The sequence below is a fragment of the Peromyscus maniculatus genome, chromosome 20, assembly GCF_049852395.1.
Source record: "Peromyscus maniculatus bairdii isolate BWxNUB_F1_BW_parent chromosome 20, HU_Pman_BW_mat_3.1, whole genome shotgun sequence".
NCBI classification, from domain to species: Eukaryota; Metazoa; Chordata; class Mammalia; order Rodentia; family Cricetidae; genus Peromyscus; species Peromyscus maniculatus.
This window is the reverse complement of record NC_134871.1, coordinates 5,464,861-5,485,380: the sequence shown is the minus strand read 5'-3', so window position 1 is coordinate 5,485,380 and position 20,520 is coordinate 5,464,861. Positions and strand designations below refer to the sequence as shown.

General features: G+C 46.6%; 1 protein-coding gene and 1 long non-coding RNA gene across 2 annotated transcripts in view; one reads left to right on the top strand and one right to left on the bottom strand.

Moving 5' to 3' along the window:
* The window catches only part of LOC143269711 (uncharacterized), a 30,539-nt gene that overhangs the window by 3,654 nt on the left and 6,365 nt on the right, over positions 1-20,520 (top strand). The gene's annotated exons all lie outside the window — the stretch shown is intronic.
* Positions 6,014-20,520, bottom strand: part of Anxa13 (annexin A13) — a 55,660-nt gene continuing 41,153 nt past the window's right edge. Inside the window, exons 5-11 of the mRNA XM_006990668.3 lie at positions 20,241-20,274; positions 20,049-20,128; positions 18,793-18,861; positions 17,703-17,804; positions 13,193-13,268; positions 9,208-9,320; positions 6,014-6,567 (exon numbers count right to left, since the gene is read on the bottom strand). Of these exons, the coding sequence (XP_006990730.1) occupies positions 6,448-6,567; positions 9,208-9,320; positions 13,193-13,268; positions 17,703-17,804; positions 18,793-18,861; positions 20,049-20,128; positions 20,241-20,274 (594 nt within the window). The 3' untranslated portion in view covers positions 6,014-6,447. The remainder of the gene's footprint in view (positions 6,568-9,207; positions 9,321-13,192; positions 13,269-17,702; positions 17,805-18,792; positions 18,862-20,048; positions 20,129-20,240; positions 20,275-20,520) is intronic.

Sequence of the window (20,520 nt, the reverse complement as noted above, 5' to 3'; positions counted from 1 at the left end):
TATGCTTGTTGTTCTAGACAGAGCTGGGGAGGGAGATGAAAGTGGATCTCTGGGACCAGCTTAGTCTATTTGCTCAACCCCAGGCCACAGAGTAATGATGTATCAAGGTAGATGGTGTTTGAAGAACAAGAGCTGAGGTTGTGCTCTGACCTCCACGCACATGCGTACCTGCACGTACATGCATATACACGAATACACAATACAACAAAAGGACATTAAATATTTATCTTATAAAGATATCTGTTGTCAGCCAAGAGAGTTGCCCTGTTTTCTCCGGAGGTTGTTTGTTCTCATCGATGAAGGTTCTTTTGCTTTGGACGCTTACGTAGGGGAGCTTCTGGAGTGTTCATCCCCACGTTACAGATAAGGAAGTTGGCTCTCAGAAGGGCAAGGTGTGTGGACAGACAGGTCCCTCTCCATGTCTTCTCATTCCTCCTCTGTTCTCACTCCAGTCAGGGCTAGGATGGGAGAGGGGGACCTGGTGACAGGGTCATGAGATCTTTGACCAGAAAAGGAGCTGGGGTGGCAATCACAGAGGAATTAATGTTTCAGGAGGATGAAAAGATGTGCACACAGTAGAAGCCTTCCCATCTAGCACAGGTAGATGAGGGGGGAATCTTTGTATTTTAGTGTATATCAGTGACTCAGGATAGAATATCAATAATTTTGTGTTTGAGATAAAAAAAAGTATATTGATTTATTGAGGGTTTTCATTGAAGAACAAGCTGCATATGGGCATGCAGTGTTTTTATTTCTTCTTTCTTGTGGTGACAGAAAAAATCAACTGAAGGAAGAGAGGGATTTAGGAAGGTTCACAGTTTGAGGGCATATTCCATCGTAGCGGTGAAGGCATAAAGGAAGGTGTGTGACCTAGCTGGCCACATTGTATACATAGTCAGGAAGCAGGGAGAGACGATTCTGGCACTCAGCCCGCTTCCTTCTTTGTACCCAGTCTGGGTCCCCAGCCTGTGGAATGCTGTGGCCCATATTCAGGGCAGGTCTCCCCTCCCTAGTTAAGACATCTCTGAAAATCCTCACACAGACATGTCTAGAGATGTGTTTCCTAGGTGATTTTCAATCTAGTCAAGTTGATCTCCATCATCCCCTCCTTCTCTTCCTCAGCGTATTCAATTTGGCTTTCTCAGGAACAAAACAGATCTTTCTCTTCATAGCTGATCAGCTTGTTTAAGAATTAATGACATTATTTTACAACAATGGCGAACACAGAAGGTATAAATAGGTTGGGACACAAATACAATCTGCTATTGCAAAATCCATAATCGTCCATAATCCAGAAGCTAGGGGACCCCCTACTCACACGCCACAGGCTGATAGCCCAGACAGCAACCCTGGACCCACCAACAGGTCTTTGCAGGGAGAATAGGTCAATAACTGTTCTGACAAATACATTAATAGGACTGAATGAGAAGAATATGTATTCAGTTCACACTGGTGTTTGACAAACACGTGAACACAATACTTGTGTGGAAATGATTTTGCTTTTATGGTTCTTCTTTTCTTTTTTCCTGGCCCAACCTTTTCAAAAGACTGGTTCTAATTTGAACTGGTTCAGTAGGATTTGAAAAACAACAACACTGATATTGTTTTCAGGGCAGTAAAAAAATTAATACTTGGGTCGGGTTTGGAGTTCAGTTAATTAGTGTCCATTTTGGTTGGTGAGTCATATTATCCTGGTCCACATTACTCCTCCCGTGAGAAGTGATTCAAAATCAGTTCTTGTCTTCTAGTTCAGAGTCTAAAAATGCCTCACGTTTCTTTTGTCTTGAGCTGTCTATATTCTAAGCAGTTCTAGTGTGCTACTCTATTAGACGCCCCACAATCACTAACAGGCAAGTGACCCTAAGCCCACTGAAGCTGACAGTGGCTGGTGGTTCATTGTATAGGTGTCCCACATACATGATTCTCATCCAGGTGCTCACAAAACAGACGGCTCCTCCCAGCTGTGGGCCTCTTCTGCTGGGAAGAGGCCCAGGCCCCTCCAGAAACTTTGTAAACTTTCCAGGGATTGGCCCTAATTTGAGTTTCCCTGATTTCTTTGGTTTGTACTTATCTCTCTGATTCTCCTCTCCTTCCGTGTGGAGTCATCATTGGCTGAACATGTTTTGAACTCAGGGAGTTGGTTGCTTTGAAAACAGAAGGTATCAGTGTCCTTATTTTAGTTACAAAGAAGCCATGGAACGTTCTCTTCAGAGCCTCAGATACCATCCCTTAGGTGTGTGAGGATGGAAGTCTGAGGACCATTCAGCGACAGCCCATCCTTTCTGTTACACACTGGACAAAGCTGCTGACGTCCACAAGTAAAATAGTGCGTCATCTATTTAATGTAAATGAAATTTATTCATGCAAATTCAATTCTCTCTGTGTGTGCACATGTATGTCGGTATACAGAAAGTTGATGTGTTTCCCCAGAGTCCATATACTAGATTCCTGGTCTGCAGTGTGGATTGATGACCTGCTGGGCTTTAGAGAAGGCGCCTAGTGGATTGGATCACAGGGGACTGTCTTGTAAGGACTAAGGCTTCTCATTCTCACGAGGAGTCCAGAGTAACCAGATTGCAGTAAGCTAGCCTGGCATCTACTTCTTGGCGTGCGCGCGCACACACACACACACACACACACACACACACACACACACACACACCCCTCCTATTTGCTCTTGGATTCCTTTCTGTGTCTCCTCCATGTTGTGATACAACCCCATGGCACTTCCTGGGCTCCAACAGAGCACTGCCTGATCATAGAGTGGAGATTTCTAGACTGTAAATTAAGTCAGAAGAAATCCTGCCACGTGGGATGGAAAGACAGTCACTAGCAACTGCTGGACGCTGTGTGTGTTTTCGCAATTCTTAGGACTTACTCTAGAAATTTCCCACCTACTCTCTCGCCCCATTGTGTTGTTTTCTAGATGTCAGCCTTCGCCTCCTAGCCAGAACCATATGGCCCTGTTGATAGCTGAAGACCCTGTATGGACTCATTTCATAGAAACACAAGCGGATTTTGATCTGCTTATGCCTACGTGTGTATTGTTATTTGCATATGTAGAGCCTGAGCATTGAGCATCATCTGAAATGTGTGAGACGACAGTTGGAAGTACCCAGCAGTAAGACCTGATACATAGCATCTACCAGTCCCCACATTTTCAATTTTCAGCTTGTTTCAAGACGCTGATGTGATGTCATGGAATGTGAGTTTTGGGGACAATAGTACATTAGCCTCTAGAAAGTCCCACCTCTCAAACACAGTGGGGGAAACGTGAGAGGTAGGCATGCATGGAAAGACTGCCCGAGACCTGCAAAGCTATTGAGAGAAATTTGGACAGTAGGGGCTAATGTCCCTAGAGCTTCTAATGAGTCTCCTTAGTTTTCGGAGGTGGATGAACATCTGCTTGATTTGCCTGGGCTAGACCCCCCCCAAATTGCTTACCCACAATGCCCCAAGAATCTCACTGGGGTAAGTAGCAGCATGGAGTGTCATCAGAACCTGAAGCAGAACTTCCTGGAAAAATGTATTCTGGGCTAACATAGACATGGAGGGGTGTGCTATCCTTTTGTAAGCTTGGAAGTGGGCTCAGGTGTATTCCCCAAGGTCTTGACTATTGGGGTGGCAGGAGGTAGCATTCCTCTGGTGGCCCTGGAGGACTGGTGGGGTGGGGAAAGGCCTGTGCAGCGGGGGCCAAGACAGAGTGTTCTCTTCTCTTTCTGTTTCTGTTTTTTTACATCCTCTCTCTCCACGGCCCCGGGTAGTTCCTCTCCTCCAACACTGAGGACACAGCAAGAATGAGGCAGGGTCTAGGTAGAACAGGAGTGTGAAAAAGAAAGAGAGAATTCCTTAGGTGGTCAGGGTACCAGAGGCTAGAGTGTGGGTGGCGATCCTTGGACAGAGCTGATAGTTTTCACTTAGTCAGACACGTAGAAACCCGCCCCGCTCATAAGGGGAGTGACTCTTCAGCGGTCACAGGGATGGGCATTTGGATGCTTCATTCAGCCAAACCCCGGACAAAAACGCTTGTGAGCCGTGAGCTGGTTCAGTGGGGAGGGGCACAGGCATTAGGGTCAGGAGGACTGGGGTGAAATTCCAGCCCTAACTTCGCCCTTGGATGACTTCGAGCAACTGACCTTGCTTTTCTGTCTTCTTCATACTGATTCTACAAAACATCTCTCTCTCTCTCTCTCTCTCTCTCTCTCTCTCTCTCTCTCTCTCTCTCTCTCTCTCTCTCTCTCTCTCTCTTCTGTATGCAAATCGTGCCGATTCTGACTGGGTCTCTTCTCAATCCACTCTTTTGTTTCTCTGTCCTGATTCCTAAGAACTGATGGCTTTGTTTCTGTTTGGGGTCAAGTAGATTCAGTATGTTATGTTACTAGATTTGGTCCTGGAAAGTAACTTTGTATGTGTAAAATCTCAGCTTTGACATGACTGTTAGGAAGGTATCGATGTTTACTTCTTGACTTGTGGGTCACCATTTTCTAAGTACTAAGAGGACATTCCACCACGTGACATCTGTCCTCGCACTGAATGTTTGGGCTATTTACTATAATGCTACTGAGGCGATTCCCAAAGGTCCAGACATGTTCTTTGCACATGTAGACATCGCTTATGACTGGCAGTGTCCAAAAGATAAAGTCCTACCTTGGGGGAACATCTATTGCTCCTGGAATTAACATAAAAACTCAGCAACCTTCCTGTAGACTTTCCAGCCTGTCCTTCTTTTCAAACAGACATCTGTCCACTAAGGCTCCTTGGCCTTTCAACCTGCTAGAGAGGACACCCATGAAGAAACTGTCCATGGGTCCTCAGCTAGGGATGGGGCTCATGTGCCGCTCCCCCATCTCTGCTGGAATGTTGAGTGCCTTGATCGTGTACAGACCTTATGCAGGCAACCACAGCTGCTGTGAGTTCAGAAGCGCAATTTTAAGTCACGTTCAGAAGACACTGTTTTCCCACAGTGGCCCCTACAATCTTTCCATCTCCGCATCTGGGATGTTACCTGAGCCTTGACGGGAGGATGTGTGACACAGGTGTCCCATTTACGTCTGAGTGCTCCACAGACACTTACTTATTCTCTGCATTTGACCCATCTGCTTCTCTTAGTGTTCTTACAATATTCTGGGCACTGTGGAGGCATCTGTTTTCAATACTGGTTTGGAAATATGCTACGTAAGAAACAGCCCATATCTTCTTACGTTTGGTTCAGTGGAGCCCACCACAGTGAATGGAAGATCGAAGATAAGCAGGTGAAGGATGACTGACTCATTCTCACACACATCCTTCAGGTTCCTTTTCTGAGGAACACGGTCAGTCGCATGGTCTCTGCCGCCATCCAGTTTGGGATATGAATCCTAATTCTGTTGCTCACAAATGGGCTTTAGCTGTGTTATTTGGCATCTTAGTTTCGTCAAGTCATATATGGAAGTCACACTAACCTCCTAGGGTTACGGATTAAGTATGAAATGGTGGTACTTAGCAGTGCCAGGCACAAATCTCATCCAGCGGAGGGCAGCTGTGATGGTTTGCCCAAGGTGTGCAAGTTACCTTGACAGTCTATGCTTGGCCCCATGAGGCTATAAGACCAGCATCTCGGAACAGAGACTCTATTATCACAGAATCAATCCACCTGAGAAGCAGGGCACTGACTGTGATCCTGTGGGCACTTTGCTTAGTATTTGTATTAGTAACTGTATTTGAAGATCAGAAGGAAGACTCAAGCCAGGCCCTGTGTCTTGAGAAGCAAGGAAACCCAACTGAACCAGGAACAGTCAGTGCATTTGACTTCTAGCATTGCACATAGGCAGGTCCTCTCTTTCCTCAATGCTGACCTTGACTGCCATCCTTGGTGACTGTTAATCAGTGTCACTGTTTGCAATTCCCCAGTACATTTGAGTTTCACAAACTCTATATTTCCCGAGCAAGAGCTCAAGCTCATCAAGCCAGTTTGGAAAAGCAGCTGATGGAGGCGCAAACCATGACTGTAATTAACAGAAAGACTTTGACCGAATACACAGAAGGGAGATGAACAAACCGTTTAATCTTGTCTTTACTCCGCTTTAGCCATTTAATCTCTGCTTTGGCTCGATACATCTGGGAGGCATATAATTTTCTAAACATTTTATTATGAATGTTCATGGTTTTTATCACCAACTGCTGATTTCGTATGTGCTTAGAAAGCATTCACTTATAGTGCTAAAGGAAGATTGAGAGGCAGTTTAGGTTCTTGCTAAGCCAGCATTCAAGGTGAACTGCTCAAGCATTTGGAGGATGCTGCCATTGACTTGAACTGTTTGGCCTTGGGGCACCTTACGGTGCCTGCTGAGGACACGAATCAGGAGGTGAAGGGTCTCTCGTAAAAGCCCCGTGTGTGCATTTGATGTGTTATGTTGAAGGATCCTGATGACGTGGCCTTTCCCCGAATTCCTGATGCTCTGGCTTGACTCAGTGCAGAAGAGCCACCAGCAGCTTCTGGAAGTCCCCAGAGGTGTCTGAGCGAACCATGTCCGAGAGAGACTTCTGATACTTCTCCTGGAACTTGGCTTTTATCCCCTGAAGGTCTACCTGTAGGAATAAAGACAACAGCGTGGGTGATAACACTGATGGTGGTTGTCGTAAAAGGCAGGCACTCTCCTAAGCCGGCATGCTCATTCACTGTAGCTTTCAACAGCCCTCAGGGGCTGAGCTGGCATTATTTACATCTTGAGGATAAGAAAAGCAAAGCCCACTTCAGCTTCCTGAAAGTAAAAGTGTCACACATGTATTCCATTAAAATTTTATCTATGGAAGCTAAAATTTAAATTGCATATACTCTCATGTGTTACAAAATAGTTTGCTTTTGAATTTTTCATAGGTATTTGAGAAGGAGTCGTTCTTGGGTAGCAGAGCTATACACATGCAGGGAGGAGGTGGGGCCCATTTGCCGACAGTATTTGGTAGAAGGGTAGGAAGATTTTCCAGATGGAGATTTGAAATTGAGCATTGCAGGCGGGAAAGATGGCTCAGCATTTACAAGCACTGGTTGCTCTTCCAAAGGACCCAGGTTCAATTCCCAGCACCCACATGGTGGCTCACAACTATCTGTAACTCCAGTTCCAAGGGATCCTGTGCCTTCTTCTGGCTTCCCTGCGCATCAGGAAGGATAATAGTTCCAGTTGACATGTTTTAAGCCAATCACCGTTTTTGGGGCTTATTTTTAGTCTAATTCGTAGAAAGCTTAAGGCCTGAAGGAAGATAGGAGGAAAATACTCCAAAGACTGTGCTGTTTCAGACTCCTTCAGCTGTAAAAGCGGGAGCTACACTAGGAAAAAACAAAACAAAACAAAACACTCCAGTCGAGACAAAACAAGTCCTGCAAAGAAACAAAGTTTTGTTTGCCGTGTTTGGGTTTTGGTTTGAACTCTGCCTTACACTCCAGACCTAGGAACCAGAGACAACCATCTGGGTCCCTTCTCTTGCTCCAGTGAGAGGCCAGGCTGAGACAGAGAGAAGAAGGAAAGCTAGGCGAGGGCCAGGGAGGAAGGGGTTGTTTGAAGAGGATGATGCTGATCTCCAGAGAGACTGCTGGAGGGCAGATGCTGTGAGTGACCCTGCTGCCCTGCTTGGGTGTCCTCTGCCTGGCTGGATGCCCAGTCCTGCGGGAGGGGTAGGATGGGTGGAGTACAGGATTGGGGCGGCTGGCATTTTGTTTTAGTGCGTATGGAAGATTAGCAGATCCCCTAAACATATATATGTGCCTGGGCCTGAAGCATCCCAAAGAGACTGGCCCCAGGTGGAGATTACCCACACTCACATGGGGTCCGTTCTGAGATGGGATTGAACATCCCATGGTCTATGTGCAAGTGAGCCACAATACCGACAAGCCTTCTGTTGGAATCCAGTCTCTCCAAGAGCCAATAGAACCCTGCTTCTCTCAAGACTTCTCTGCAACTTCGGCTAGGGGCTGTGTTACTGAGAGCTGGAGAGATAAAGAAGACAAGGCCCCCGAAAACAGAGAGAGAAAGAGAAGAGAGACAGACAGACAGACAGACAGACAGACTCACACCAGAGGAGAGAGTGCAAACTCCAGAGGAGGAACAGAGAGGCAGCTCACAGGAGTAAGCAGGAGGGGGGAGGGCACGGAGGAGGAAGAGGGGGAGGCAAAATTCCAGGAACAGAAATAAAAAGGAAAGAACTGCCTTGCCGTGGAGCTATATTTAAAAACAACGTCAGATGTTAAGTGTTTGTCGAAAGACGTGGATCAGAATTTGGGCTGGTACCTCTCCCTCTCCGCTGAACATTTTTTTTTGAAAGATGTCTGTGGTTTTCAGTTCTTTAGCTGCCTTCATTCTCCAAGGTTCCTTCCACGGCAGTGACACCCCTGCCGTTTCTCCTTTATTTCACATTCCCTTCTGACCACGGGTCGGACAGCCCAAGGCGGTCACTGTCAAGCCTGGTGGCTGCTTCCAGCTTCTGGCTACATCTTCCCCTCTCTTTCTGACACTCACGTTCTTCTCTGAGATGGGGTGTAAACTGGTCCTTAGGGGGTAAAAGAAGCCCGTTCTTTTTATGTGTAAGGCATTCATATGCATACAGTGCATAAACAGCCAGCCAGCATTATCTGTGCTGTTAAATTTGGGGGCAGGGGAAGAGATGGTAATTAGACGTAAGTCTGTCTAAAATGGCCCTTTGAGAAGGCCAGGATTGAGAAAAAGACCAAGAAACTGTTCTATTGTTTTGTTTTTGATTTTTCTTGTTGTTTTATCTTGTCTTGTCTTTCTCTGAGAAACGGTACTTCTAAGGTGTGCTCTGTTAAATAAAAGGACTGAGGACATCACTTGCGTATTATCTCCGTCTTGCTGAACGATGACCCCTTCCCATGTCTCTGGCTTGTCTTCCCTAAAATAGAGCAGGGCGTAGCTGCGCTACCTTGGAACAACTCCACCAGCTCCCCTTCACAGCGCCACCAGCCCTCTGGAGCCACAGATGACAAAAATAGAATCAACTCTTATTATTGTATTTTAATGAAAAGGAGAGAACTGAAGCAGAGTCCAACGTGTTCTGCATATTCTGGGAAGGGAAGGGCTGTCTTTGTCTTACATTTTTGATAAGTAGTCCCATCATCAATCATCATCATCATCATTATCATCACCATGTGATTTGCCAATGACATTAACTGGGGAAAAGACATTGAAGTCCCTTTTTTTAGAGTCCAGTGTATCTTACCTCAGCCCTGGTCACAATGATGCGAATTAGTGTCTCCTCGTCTGTCCCCACACCCTTCATGGCCTTGTACAGTAGTTCAGCAAAATAGCCCTCAAGGTCCTGGGCACATCTCACTGGGAGGGAGGGAAAAGGAGGATGTGAAATGTTCTCGTGGTTTGTCCAACAACCCAGGGACCCTGCATAGGCACAGAGTGTCCCAGCTGTCCGTGGGCCTTCTGGACTTGACAGGCAGAGGTTTGGAAGGACCTGACTTTATACTATTGTGAAATGAGATCTAGAAGGTTCCCTGGGTCAGGGTAGCATGGCTTTCCAACCAGAGCTGAGTCAAATCCACTATAGAATGAGGAGAATGGCCTCTATTCTCTGCAAGCTCTGGGAAAGGAGAGTGCCCCCCCCCCCACCCTCATACTGTGGAGGTCTGGAGTCTCACTCATGGACGCACTAACGTGCCACACAGGGGAACCTCTGGGGCTAAAGCGGGGCTCTGTGGGAAACACAGCTTGGCCAGCAGCCTTCCACAGCAGAACCTCTTATCTAGAAGGTTTGCTCAGCTGAACCACGCCCTGCTTTCTGTGTTCAGCAACCTCTACATCCTTTGTTTTCCTTACGGCATTTGTTTGGACATCTTTTGTATTATCCCCTGCAGGCCCCCAGCATCTTTCATCTGGTCCGTGGGGTAAAGATGTTTGTCCCCACTACTAAAGAGCCCCTCTTTATTTTCTGCTGTGCACTCCTTTCTGGTCTGCCCTAGCCTGTCAACTTTGCTCTGTTTGCAAACTGATGGGGCTTAGTGTCTGCTCATCAACCAGGCAATAGGGTGAACCTCCACACTGCAGGTAAGTGTGTGTTGGCTAGTTTTATGTCAACTTGACACAGGCTGGTGTCATCTGAGAGGAGGGAACCGCAATGAAGAAAGTGCCTCCATAAGACTGGGTTGTAGGCAAGCCTTTGGGGGCATTTTCTTAATTAGTACTTGATGTGGGAGGGTCCATCCCATTGTGAGTGGTGCTATCCCTGGGCTGGAGGTCCCATAGAATGGGAGAGCAGGCTGAGCAAGCCAAGGGAAGCAAGCCAGTAAGCAGCACTCCTCCATGGCCTCTGCTCAGCTCCTGCCTCCAGGTTCCTGCCCTGCTTGAGTTCCTGTCCTGATCCCTTTGATGATGGACTGTAATATGGAGGTGTAAGCCAAATAAACCCTTTCTTCCCCAAGTTGGTTTGGTTGTGGTATTTCATCACAGCAACAGAAACCCTAACTAAAGCAGTAAGGAAGCATTTCTCACCCCTCCTCCCAGGCTCCTAGGCATCCCCCACTACAAATGCTTAAGAAGAACGAACCACTTACTCTTTAGGTTGATGACATTTTCCTAGAAAGCTTACCAGTATTTAGGTTCTTTAAAATTAGTTTTCTGGGTTTTTTTGTTGTTATTATTGTTTTGTTTTTGTTTCTTTTTCTTTTTTCTATTCTTTTCTTTCTTTCTTTCTTTCTTTTTTTTTTTTTAGACAGGGGTTTGGTCTATAGCCTAGGCTAGCCTCAAACTCAAGAATCTTCCTGCCTCAGATAAGAGTTACAGTGCTAGAATTACAGCAGCTTTCCAATGTTAGTGATATTAATAAATTCAGTATAAGCCTGGAATGTGAGCTTTGATCTGTACTGGAGCAGTGATTTCATTTCCTAGGTCACTACCTGTATGGCTGATGTTTCTGGGTAAGAGAGAGGAGCAGAACCTAGGTTGGGAGCTAATTTCTTTTTTTTTTTTTTTTCTCAGTCCATACAGCAGCCACCTAAGTTTCAGTGGAGAACTGGAGGGCCAGGTGTTTGGTCACTTTATCGTAAGAACAGTTCCCAAATTCCTGGTTTGAGGTGGGTGGGAAGCCTGGTGTTACTCTGACAAGTGCATACTTGAGACACACTGGGGTCCCCAGGCTATTGGAGCTGCTGGCATCCACAGTTTTTCTATGCCACACAGAGCTGATGGATGTGCAAAGGTCATCTCTCTGTTAATAGGGAGTAGCAGGACTCCCTCAGAAGGTTGGGCCATGACAGCCAGGGAATATCGAAATATCGGTAATAAAACTGTTTATGTTGAGTGGAAGCCGTGACACCCGTGGCACTCCGTACTTTGATCCTCTTGCCTTCGAAGAGCAGGGCTTCGTAAACCTAACTGAGCACAAAGCCATCACCGGGGAGCTTGGGACAACGGTTTTCCAGGCTCCATCCCGTTTCTGGTTTCTCTGTGGTAAACCTGGGGTGGTGTCCAGGAAACTTTCCTCAAAGGGGATTTTGAGGCAGGTGGTTCATGGCCCTATGGAAGAAGTCTGCGTGGTGGTGATCACGGGATCTCAGCCCCTGTAGATACGAGTGGTCAAGAGATGTCTTTACAAGGTAAGTGGAGTAGGCTTGGGGCTATCGAGGAAACGCGGTCACGAAGCCATATGTATGCTCTGTGAGGTGGATGTGCACGGTCTTCTCTAATCACTTTTGCTATTGGAACCACAAGTCTATCAGCTCCTGTGGTTCACAGCGCCCAACTCTAGGGCCCGACTTTTTCCTTCCTCTTCACCATCCTTATTGTCTGTTTTCTGTCTTTCTTCAGTGTTACTTAATATATTTATTTGTGCGTGTCCTTTGTGGACATTCAGCTCCTCACAAGCAAGAACTGGGTCTTTCGTGCCTCTGATCCCACACTGAGAACAACTCAAGAAAGTGCTGTCCCGGAATGGTGGCACTGGTGTCTTCTGACTGTACTCTGGGGTCTTTCTGGTTCTCTGCCACAAGTTTAGGAAAGGTCTGGACCCTCGGGACTAGTCATCACTAACCAATGACTAGCATTCCATCCATCTGGGAGATCCTTCATGAAGCCCAAAGGACAGCTAAGGACAGCTGTTCGCACAGGGCCCAGGTGTGTTCAGTGTGGGGCGTGAGTAGTGTGGGTAACATTTGGAGTCCTGTACACCAGATTAATGTTTGCTAATCTGAATGTAAAATGAGCATAGTGGGACATTGTTTAAAATAAAGCACGTACCAAAAAAAAAAAAAAAATGTTCCCAACTCCACAAAGGGGCTTGGCAATGGGAGCACATTTTTTGGGTTCCAGGGCTACTAGTTTGGTTCTTCTTCTTCTGGGGGGAATATGTCTCTCCATTCCTGTGCCATTTGGGATGGTTCCCTGGACTCTCTACCACAGCAATGTGGACAATGGGCAGCGTCTTCATTCCAGGACTTGCAGAAAGGAAAACGGAGCATGCCAGACATGGCCCCATGCCCATCTCTCTGCTATTTCCTGCCTTTGGGCAACACCTGAAGAGAAGGTCCTGGGGTTGGCTTGGCATGGCCAAGATCTAGCCTCCCCCACTCTGTTTCTAAACAGACCTCATTCTTTGAGAACACTGAAGGGAATCCAGTGGGAAAAGGAAACCCTTTGGCCATCAGGCATGTGCAGAAACTTGTCCATGGGTCCTATCTGTGGGTGCTTTTCAGTGTGTGTCATATAAACTGTCATCATACTGCTACCTGAGCTTAGGTAATAGTCCTGGGCTTTGACAGATACTCTCCGAGACCCACACTCTCAGTACAACCACAGGAGATGCTGTGATGGACCACTTAGATGCTCTCTTTAGGATGAGGCGCTCAGGGCCAGGGGCGCTTGCTGAATGCTAACAGCTGGGTCCCTTCTCAGAAGTCACCCTCCAAGCAAGAGAGCCGGCTGCTCAGTGTCGCCAATGGTCCCACGGGTACAGACCATGTCCAGCGACTGGTTGGTGTACCGTCATTGACAGAGTGCGGAGACTTGGCTCCTTGCCTCACTTTGGACACCCCACCTTCAGAGCTCCCTGGAGAACAAAACTCCATCCCATCCATCTTCTGCCTTGCCCCATGCTGCTTAGATGTGCCACTTCCGAAATGACTCCTGTAAGGAGACCGCTGTCTCTCAGCATGGTTCCAGGGAACCCACCCTGGGGCAGCGCTCCCCTGATTTTACTTTACCTATAGTTAAATAGGCCTTCTTCAAGTCTCCCGATGTCTCTTCTTCGATGGATTCTTCCATGGCTTTGCCAATGAGCTGGAAAGACAAACACAACCCGGCTATTACTCCAGGGTTGCTCTGGCCTCAGCATCCTTCAGCTTCCTTCAAAAGAAGTGCTGCACTGTTCCAGACTTAATGCTGTGCCCTAAGAGTGCCTATCCTGCCTCTTGCATTGCAAGGTGGGATGGTTGCCCCACCCCATTCAAGGGGGGGGGCTCTCGCTGCTGAGGAGTTGACCAAGTTGACCCCAGCCAATGCCACCTCTTCAGCTTCCATTTTCTCATCTGTAAAATTAGAGAGTAGAGGGATAATGGATGTATACTACAGCAGTATTTTTTGTGTACGTGTGTGCCTGTGTGTGTTTGTGAGAGAGAGATCGGGGAGCGCACCCATTCACAGACAGTGTGTGCAGAGGCCAGTGGAGGACGACTGATGCCCTATCTTATCTCTCCACCTTATTCCTTTGAGACAGAGCCTCTTACTGAATGTAGGGAGTTAGGTTGACAGGCAGAAGCCCAAGCGATCCTTCCGTCTCTCCTCCTGCCCCCACCATAACTCTGGGGTTACAGGTACCTGTGGCCACTCCTGGTGGCTTTTTAAGTGGATATAAGATTCAAACTCAGATTCTCGTGCTCGCTCATCAAGAGCTCTTATCTATTGAGCCATATCCTCGGCCTACCACAATAATTCTTTACATGCTATAGCGTTATGTTTTCTACCTTTTCCATGGCAAGTTCCTGGGGGAAGCTGTGGTTGAAAGCCTGGCCTGTGTCTCCTTCTTCTCACCTGTCTTGGGACTGGAGACTCAGTCACTCACAGTTTGGGTAAAGAAAGGAGAGAGACTGTGAAGTTCATGATGAAACTTGATCTAATGGTTCACAACAGAATGGGGCTTCAAGGGCTGGAAGCCAGGGGCTGACCACATCAAAATGCCACTTTCCTTTACTGCTGGGTGATTGCTAATGGTCTTATACATTCGCTACTGGCTCACGTCGCTTGGCACAGTATTACACACTAGGTTTCTTTCCAAATATTTACAGAAACCAAAGTTAAAGTAAATTGTGCCTATCCTTAACACAAACACTGCGGGGCCAAGCTCAAAGAAGGCAAATAGAGAGAAAGGAATATGGTCTGCTGGGTTCGAGGGCTTTTGTCTCTTTCTTAGAAATTGTCTTTTGAAGACAGGACACAATTGGTCCTAAAAAATAATTGAGACATTTGAGTACACACTGATAGATTTGGGTTTTTTTTATTGGAAAAACAAAGGCAAACCAAACATTCTTTGTGATGTTAGGACAATATTTGTGTGTGAGTGGGTGGAGGAGAGATTTAGCAAAGCTCTTCCCACCATTCACATATCCAGAGGTCTTTTGTGACGCAGAGGACACCAGATCAGAAGGGGACAGGAGCTTTCGAGCTCCCCTCCCTGAGCTGCTAACCACCCATCTAGGGCTTGATGTGGGGAGTCAGTGCTTTAGAGGGAGGGCTATCGCTTTCCCGGAAACCGGGCTCTCATTGTGAAGACCGAGATTGTATTTCATGAGGATGTTTTGTTCACACAGGTCTGGGTTTAAAAAGCAAAAAAACCCACATTAAGCTACTTTTTGTTTCTTTTGTTAGGACAGAGCCAGAATGGTGACTTTCAGTTTTCTGTAGACTCTCAGCCTCCAGAGCGGACAAAAGTAGTGAAGTGCAATTCTAAAGAGGTGGAGGTGGGTTTCTTACCTGAGTTCTAGGCGTCAATGCCATGCTCTGACCTCCAGGGGGCGATACTCACACAATGCCTTTCTTCCTGCCTCACCCCATATTTGCTGCTCCCCAGGTAGGGATCTGTGTGGACTCGATGAACACAGTCTTGAAGACAGTGGGCTGGCCCATGCTATTAGACCCTCCTTTTCAAGCATTTCATATTAGTTCTTGAGATACCTGGTTCGTAAGGTGCTCTTTGGATGAATCTAGGTTTTCCGATCTTAACACCAAAGCAGTCTCAGGTAGATAAGTGGGTGATAGTGCCTGTATGGAGCTTACAGGAAGAGTGGAGGACACATGTTCTTCTTTTCAAATGTGTTCCCCCAAAGTGCCAGCGTGCTGGCAGTGAAAGGGCCAAAGCCTCTTGCGTGGACTTAGGGATATGTATGTATGTATGTATATATATATATGTATGTATATATATATGTATATGTATGTATGTATATGTATATGTATATGTATATGTATATGTATATGTATATGTATATGTATATATAGATATGATGACGCTAACTAGTGAGGTCCGTAACATAGAGGCCGCAAGGCTGTGCTGTGGGCATGTACACGTTCTGTTCTTACTGATCCCTGCTTGCAGAACTCACTGTGGCTCCCTAACTGTGTAAGTCTTTTGTGCTTAATAAAACCAGGACCGTGATCATTTTGCACAGTGTGGCAGTTTGAGAGGCTCTGTTGCTTGACCTGGAATCGTGGAAGGAGTCAGAAGTTAAGACTTAGGCTTAGAGGAGGTGGCAAAGGGTAAACCCCTGAGCTGTAGTGCCAAAGATTAAATCCACCTCTACTCCAGGACAGTGCACTGTGTAATGCTCTAGTAGTCACACGCTAGTATCTGTGTGCTTTTGGCCAGTGACTTATCAAAACCTTACAGGGCCTGGTTTCTAACAGCAGGGTAAGCTCTTAAAGAAAAATAACAGTAAAGCTCATCAACAGTCTAGCAATGCTTTGGGAGCTGATCTAGAGCTACTTTCCCATAAATGATTATGAAATCAGATAGCTCCCTAATTTGTCCATTGTCACTGTTGGTTACAAAGGGAAGCAACTAATAATTGCTGGTGTTTATTGAACACCAACCACATGCCAGGCACTAAGTGCTCTTGTTCATTCATTCAACCCTTGCGAATCCTAATCCTACCTAATACAATCAAACTCCTGCAGGTAGTATTAACTCTATTTTACAACTGGGGAAACCAAGGCACAGAGCTCCAATAAGCCTAGAGCTGACTTCTCAAACCTCAGCATGTGTCATATTCAAGACCCAGGCCCAAGGAAATGTGGTTCATCAGGACCAAAGAGAGGACTGAGAATTTTCATTTTAGTGGGTTCCCAAGGGATAACTGTTTATCGCTATTTGGGGATGAACTTTGTGGCCTAGATCCTAGATGCTTGTTTTTAGTAGTTTATTGAGGTAATCACTAATTCATGGAGAGAGAGAGAGACAGAGACAGAGACAGAGACAGAGAGATTCTATAGTGATCTCCAATGTTAGCCATCCTCAGAAACTCCATCTGTGGCCCTTGTGATGTGGAAAGAGGACATAGATCACATATAAGTCCTCCAGTTCAGTGGCCACGGGCTTCAGGCATGGAGAATGGGGAGGATGGGGTCAGCTGCCTTTGATCATGACACTGGGCATGATTTGAAAGCAGGAGGCTCTTAATGCTGACATACAGTAAGGCTACAATCCCAAAGCTTTGTCTTTTCATCTGGGGCCGCACACGCGTGAGGCTATTTTGAGTGAGGAGCAGCCAGCTCCGGCCGGCCAAGGTAGAGCTCAGCCGGGGAGTCCTGGAGTCCTCATCCACTTTCTGCTACTGACTTGCTGTGTGGTCCTGATAAGTTACAGATGGCTCCTTGCTCTGCAGACTGGCCTTGTCCAGCCGTTGCGGGCCACCATCAAATAACCATTCAGCCCATGCGATAGTGCTGATACTGTTGTGAAATTGAAATCAGGTGCAGAGCACAGAAATGTTTTTGAAGAGGTGAAAGCATTCCCCAGAAACAAAACAGAAGACAAAAGAAATCTGAAACTCCCTGTAGTCTTTTTGCAAATTACAGATTTTCTCTCAGAAAAGGACTTAATCACGAAGTACCTTGGAACAGCCAGCTCATTTTGTTGGCTCATGGCGACCGTGAGATTAAAAACATAATTTATGCATGTTTTTCTCAGGAGCCTTTTTCTGAGATATAGCACATCAGTCCTGTGAGGCCGACGGTAAATTGTAATCGTAAAAATGAAAGCAAACACTTGTATGCTTGCCACATGCCAGATATGGTCCTGAGCCTGCATCTGATCCCACACTTAAGATGACTCTGTGGGGATGATGATGCCCATGGTCTCTATCTCACAAAAGAGGAGGGGGAGGTTAGTCGTTGGCTCGTGGTAGATCCAGGATTTGCACCTGGACCCTCTGAGTCTAGAGCTTTGCTCCTAAACATGACACTTCTCTGCTGCCCTAGCCCTTCTGTAACCCGGAGTATCCCAACCTCAGCTCCACAATCGGGGCTGGTCAGTTCTGCACAGTTGAGCTGTTCTGTGTGTGTTTAGCAGTACCCTGGGCCTTCCTTCTCCCACCACTGAGAACCACTGATGTAAACGACCCCATCCCCGACGCTCAGTCCTACATCCCAGAGCTTGGCTTCCTTTAGGAATAGCTCCGGACCGTGTCAGAAGGAGCCCTTGAGCCTCAGGGCTTCTCTACTTACGATCTGATACGCTTGAAAGGTAGCACGCAACTGCTTGTAGCTCCTCTTGGCCAGGACCTCATTGAAGGCAAGCTCGTCCGTACCCCAGCGGCCTTCCCCTGCCTGACGGGCCAAGTGCAAACAGCGTGAAAAGAAACCAGGGGAGAAGACTGGGCAGATATTGCTGCTGACACTGGGCAGGCAGGCACTCAAATATAACGTGATGGAGAATGCTACCGCTGTCATGTCACACACAACGGCTACGCCTCCCGACTGCCAGAATGCCACTCGGTGGTTAAACACCCTTGAATTCATAGTTAGGTCATTCTCAACATATCAGAAACCGCTTTGCTATTGCTACACACGCACGCCAACTAAAGGCCTGTGTCCTCCAAAGCCCCTGACATTATTACACTATCACTTACATTGTGGTTTTCACTCTCTACCTTGTGGGCTTTTCTAGAGGTTCATGAGAAGACATACCCTAAAACAGAGATTGGTCCATCGTGATAAGAGAGAGAAAAGTTACTATCTCATCCCACGAGTGTGCCACCCATCTCATAAATACTCAACAAAACACCCTTAACACCTGCAAAGCAGACCCCACTTGGGGTATTCTCTTTTTGGGGAATCCCATTCCAATCTCTCTTTGGGGTACTTGCTTTATTAATAAACTTCTGCATATACTACCTATGCTTTTCAGCCGGATTCTTTTCTTTAAGAAGGCAAGAACCAAGAGACCCCCCTCATAAGACTGTGAGCAGGCCTCACATACAGTTATGTACAAAACATGCAGGCAATAGAAGTCTAGTGGTAGATGAGTACTTAAAGCTTCCCGCCCGCAGTATATATGTATATAACAATACCTATCTGCCTGCATTGTTATCTATTCCATCCTGTGTCCCCAAATGGATCACAGGTGGTTAACTCCAGAGTATAAGAACAGGAACAAGTCTTTATAATATGATCTAGGCAGATTGTAGCATATATTCACTTATCAAAGGACATATTTTATTCTAAAGAGACTCTCATTAAGAAATGCCTGTTAAAACAATGCCAATAAATGAAAAACCAAAAGAATGTGTGGAGCCAGGTGCATGCAAACACTTACATCATACAAATCTTTGGCATCCTGACCAGCCAGATCTTTGTCCACGGTATCTTCTTCATCTCGACTGGCCTACAAAGATGGATGTATTGCCATTAACTTAAGTACCTGCTTGACCACAGAAAAGCCGATGAGCCCTGTGATACAGGGGAGACTTTAGGGGAAAGAAGGGGGAGATGGCTGAAGCTCAGCTCAGTCTGGCAGAGCAGCAAGGACTGCTCTTTGCTGCCATCTTTTGGGAAAGACTGAAAACAGTCTAATTTCTGTGATCTCTCTCTCTCTCTCTCTCTCTCTCTCTCTCTCTCTCTCTCTCTCTCTCTCTCTCTCATACCTGATAATGGTAACTCACCAAATCTACAGTCTTCGGTGAAAGCTAATATAACTTCATATCCACTAAGAAGCAAGCATTCTGCCTCCCCAAATACCGCATTCAGTGGCCAATGCCAAAGAACTCTGAAAGTTGGTCGTGGGAGACTATGGACATCTAAAGAAAGCCCTGGGTGGGTGGGAGAGTGCTAAAATGACCCCAGTGACCTGAGTCCTGGTAGAATCCCCTTTCCTTGGGTGTGAATGGAGCAGTAAAGCAGATGAGATGGTGTCTCATGATGACATCGTGTCCGATAGCATGGCAGTGTTTGGCTGATGTAATCCAGGTCTCTAATCAGGCAAATGAATCCAAAGGGAAATTATCCTGGGTGACCCCTGGCCCAATCAGATGAGAGTTCTTAAAGGTCAGAGGTGGAGGCCCCGGAGGAACTCTTGCTGCTGGCTTTGGAGAAAGCAGGCAGCTGGGCTGTAAGCTGTAGGGAGCAGGAGAAAGTCCCCGGAACTGGCAATGGCCTCTGGGTGACAGCTAGCAGAGAACAGTCACATCAGGCAGAGGTCCCCAAGGAAGTGAATTCTTCCAAAGCCTTGGGTGGCTGCTAGGCTGCCAGGTTGATTTCACCGTGGTGAAACCCTCTGTGAAGGGCTCAGCTAACAGATATCTGGACCCTTGGCCCATGGGCATTGGTGGATAACGGGCCATGATGCATTGATCTGTGATGTTTGGAGCAGTGAAATGTAAGGGGATTATCCAGTCTTCCTTCTGTGGTTGAAATCTACACACTCATGTTCTCTGCCGTCAGTATGCCCAAGTGGGAGCAGTGAAATGGGGAGAGTGGACCGAGGTCTGTCAGTGAGAACTGGATGATGTCTCTCTGGAGCCTCAGGGGCCCATGTCACAGAAGATCTTAAAGACCCATTCTGTTTATTCTCACCTGGAGCAGAGACACCAGAATCTTTCTTAGATTTCCGCTTGTATCGTCTTTGACATCAGTTTCAAGGCTCTTGCCAAATACTTTTGAGGAAGAAAAAGGGAAAGAGGAAAGTGGATGACTGAGTTACCAGCAGTGTTAAAAACAAAAACAAACAACAAAACTTAATCCAAAGCTGGAACAAAAATTACTTACGCTTTTGGTAGGCTTCTTTGATGGCGACAATTTCCTAGGAAGATGGATGAAAAAATTAATGTCTATGCTGGGAGTCAATAGGAAACAGAGATGAGGCAGAGGTCCATCTCCAGATGCAGGAGGCCTTTGTGACTTTCTATTGAGGTGGTTGTCCCTACAGAGCAGGGCACACAGGCCCCTGGGGAATCTGCTAGTGTAAAATGACCTTCTCTGTGTAAGCACTTCAAACATGTAAGTAGTGTATGCATACAGTCTCCTTAGAAATGGAGTCAACTTGGGG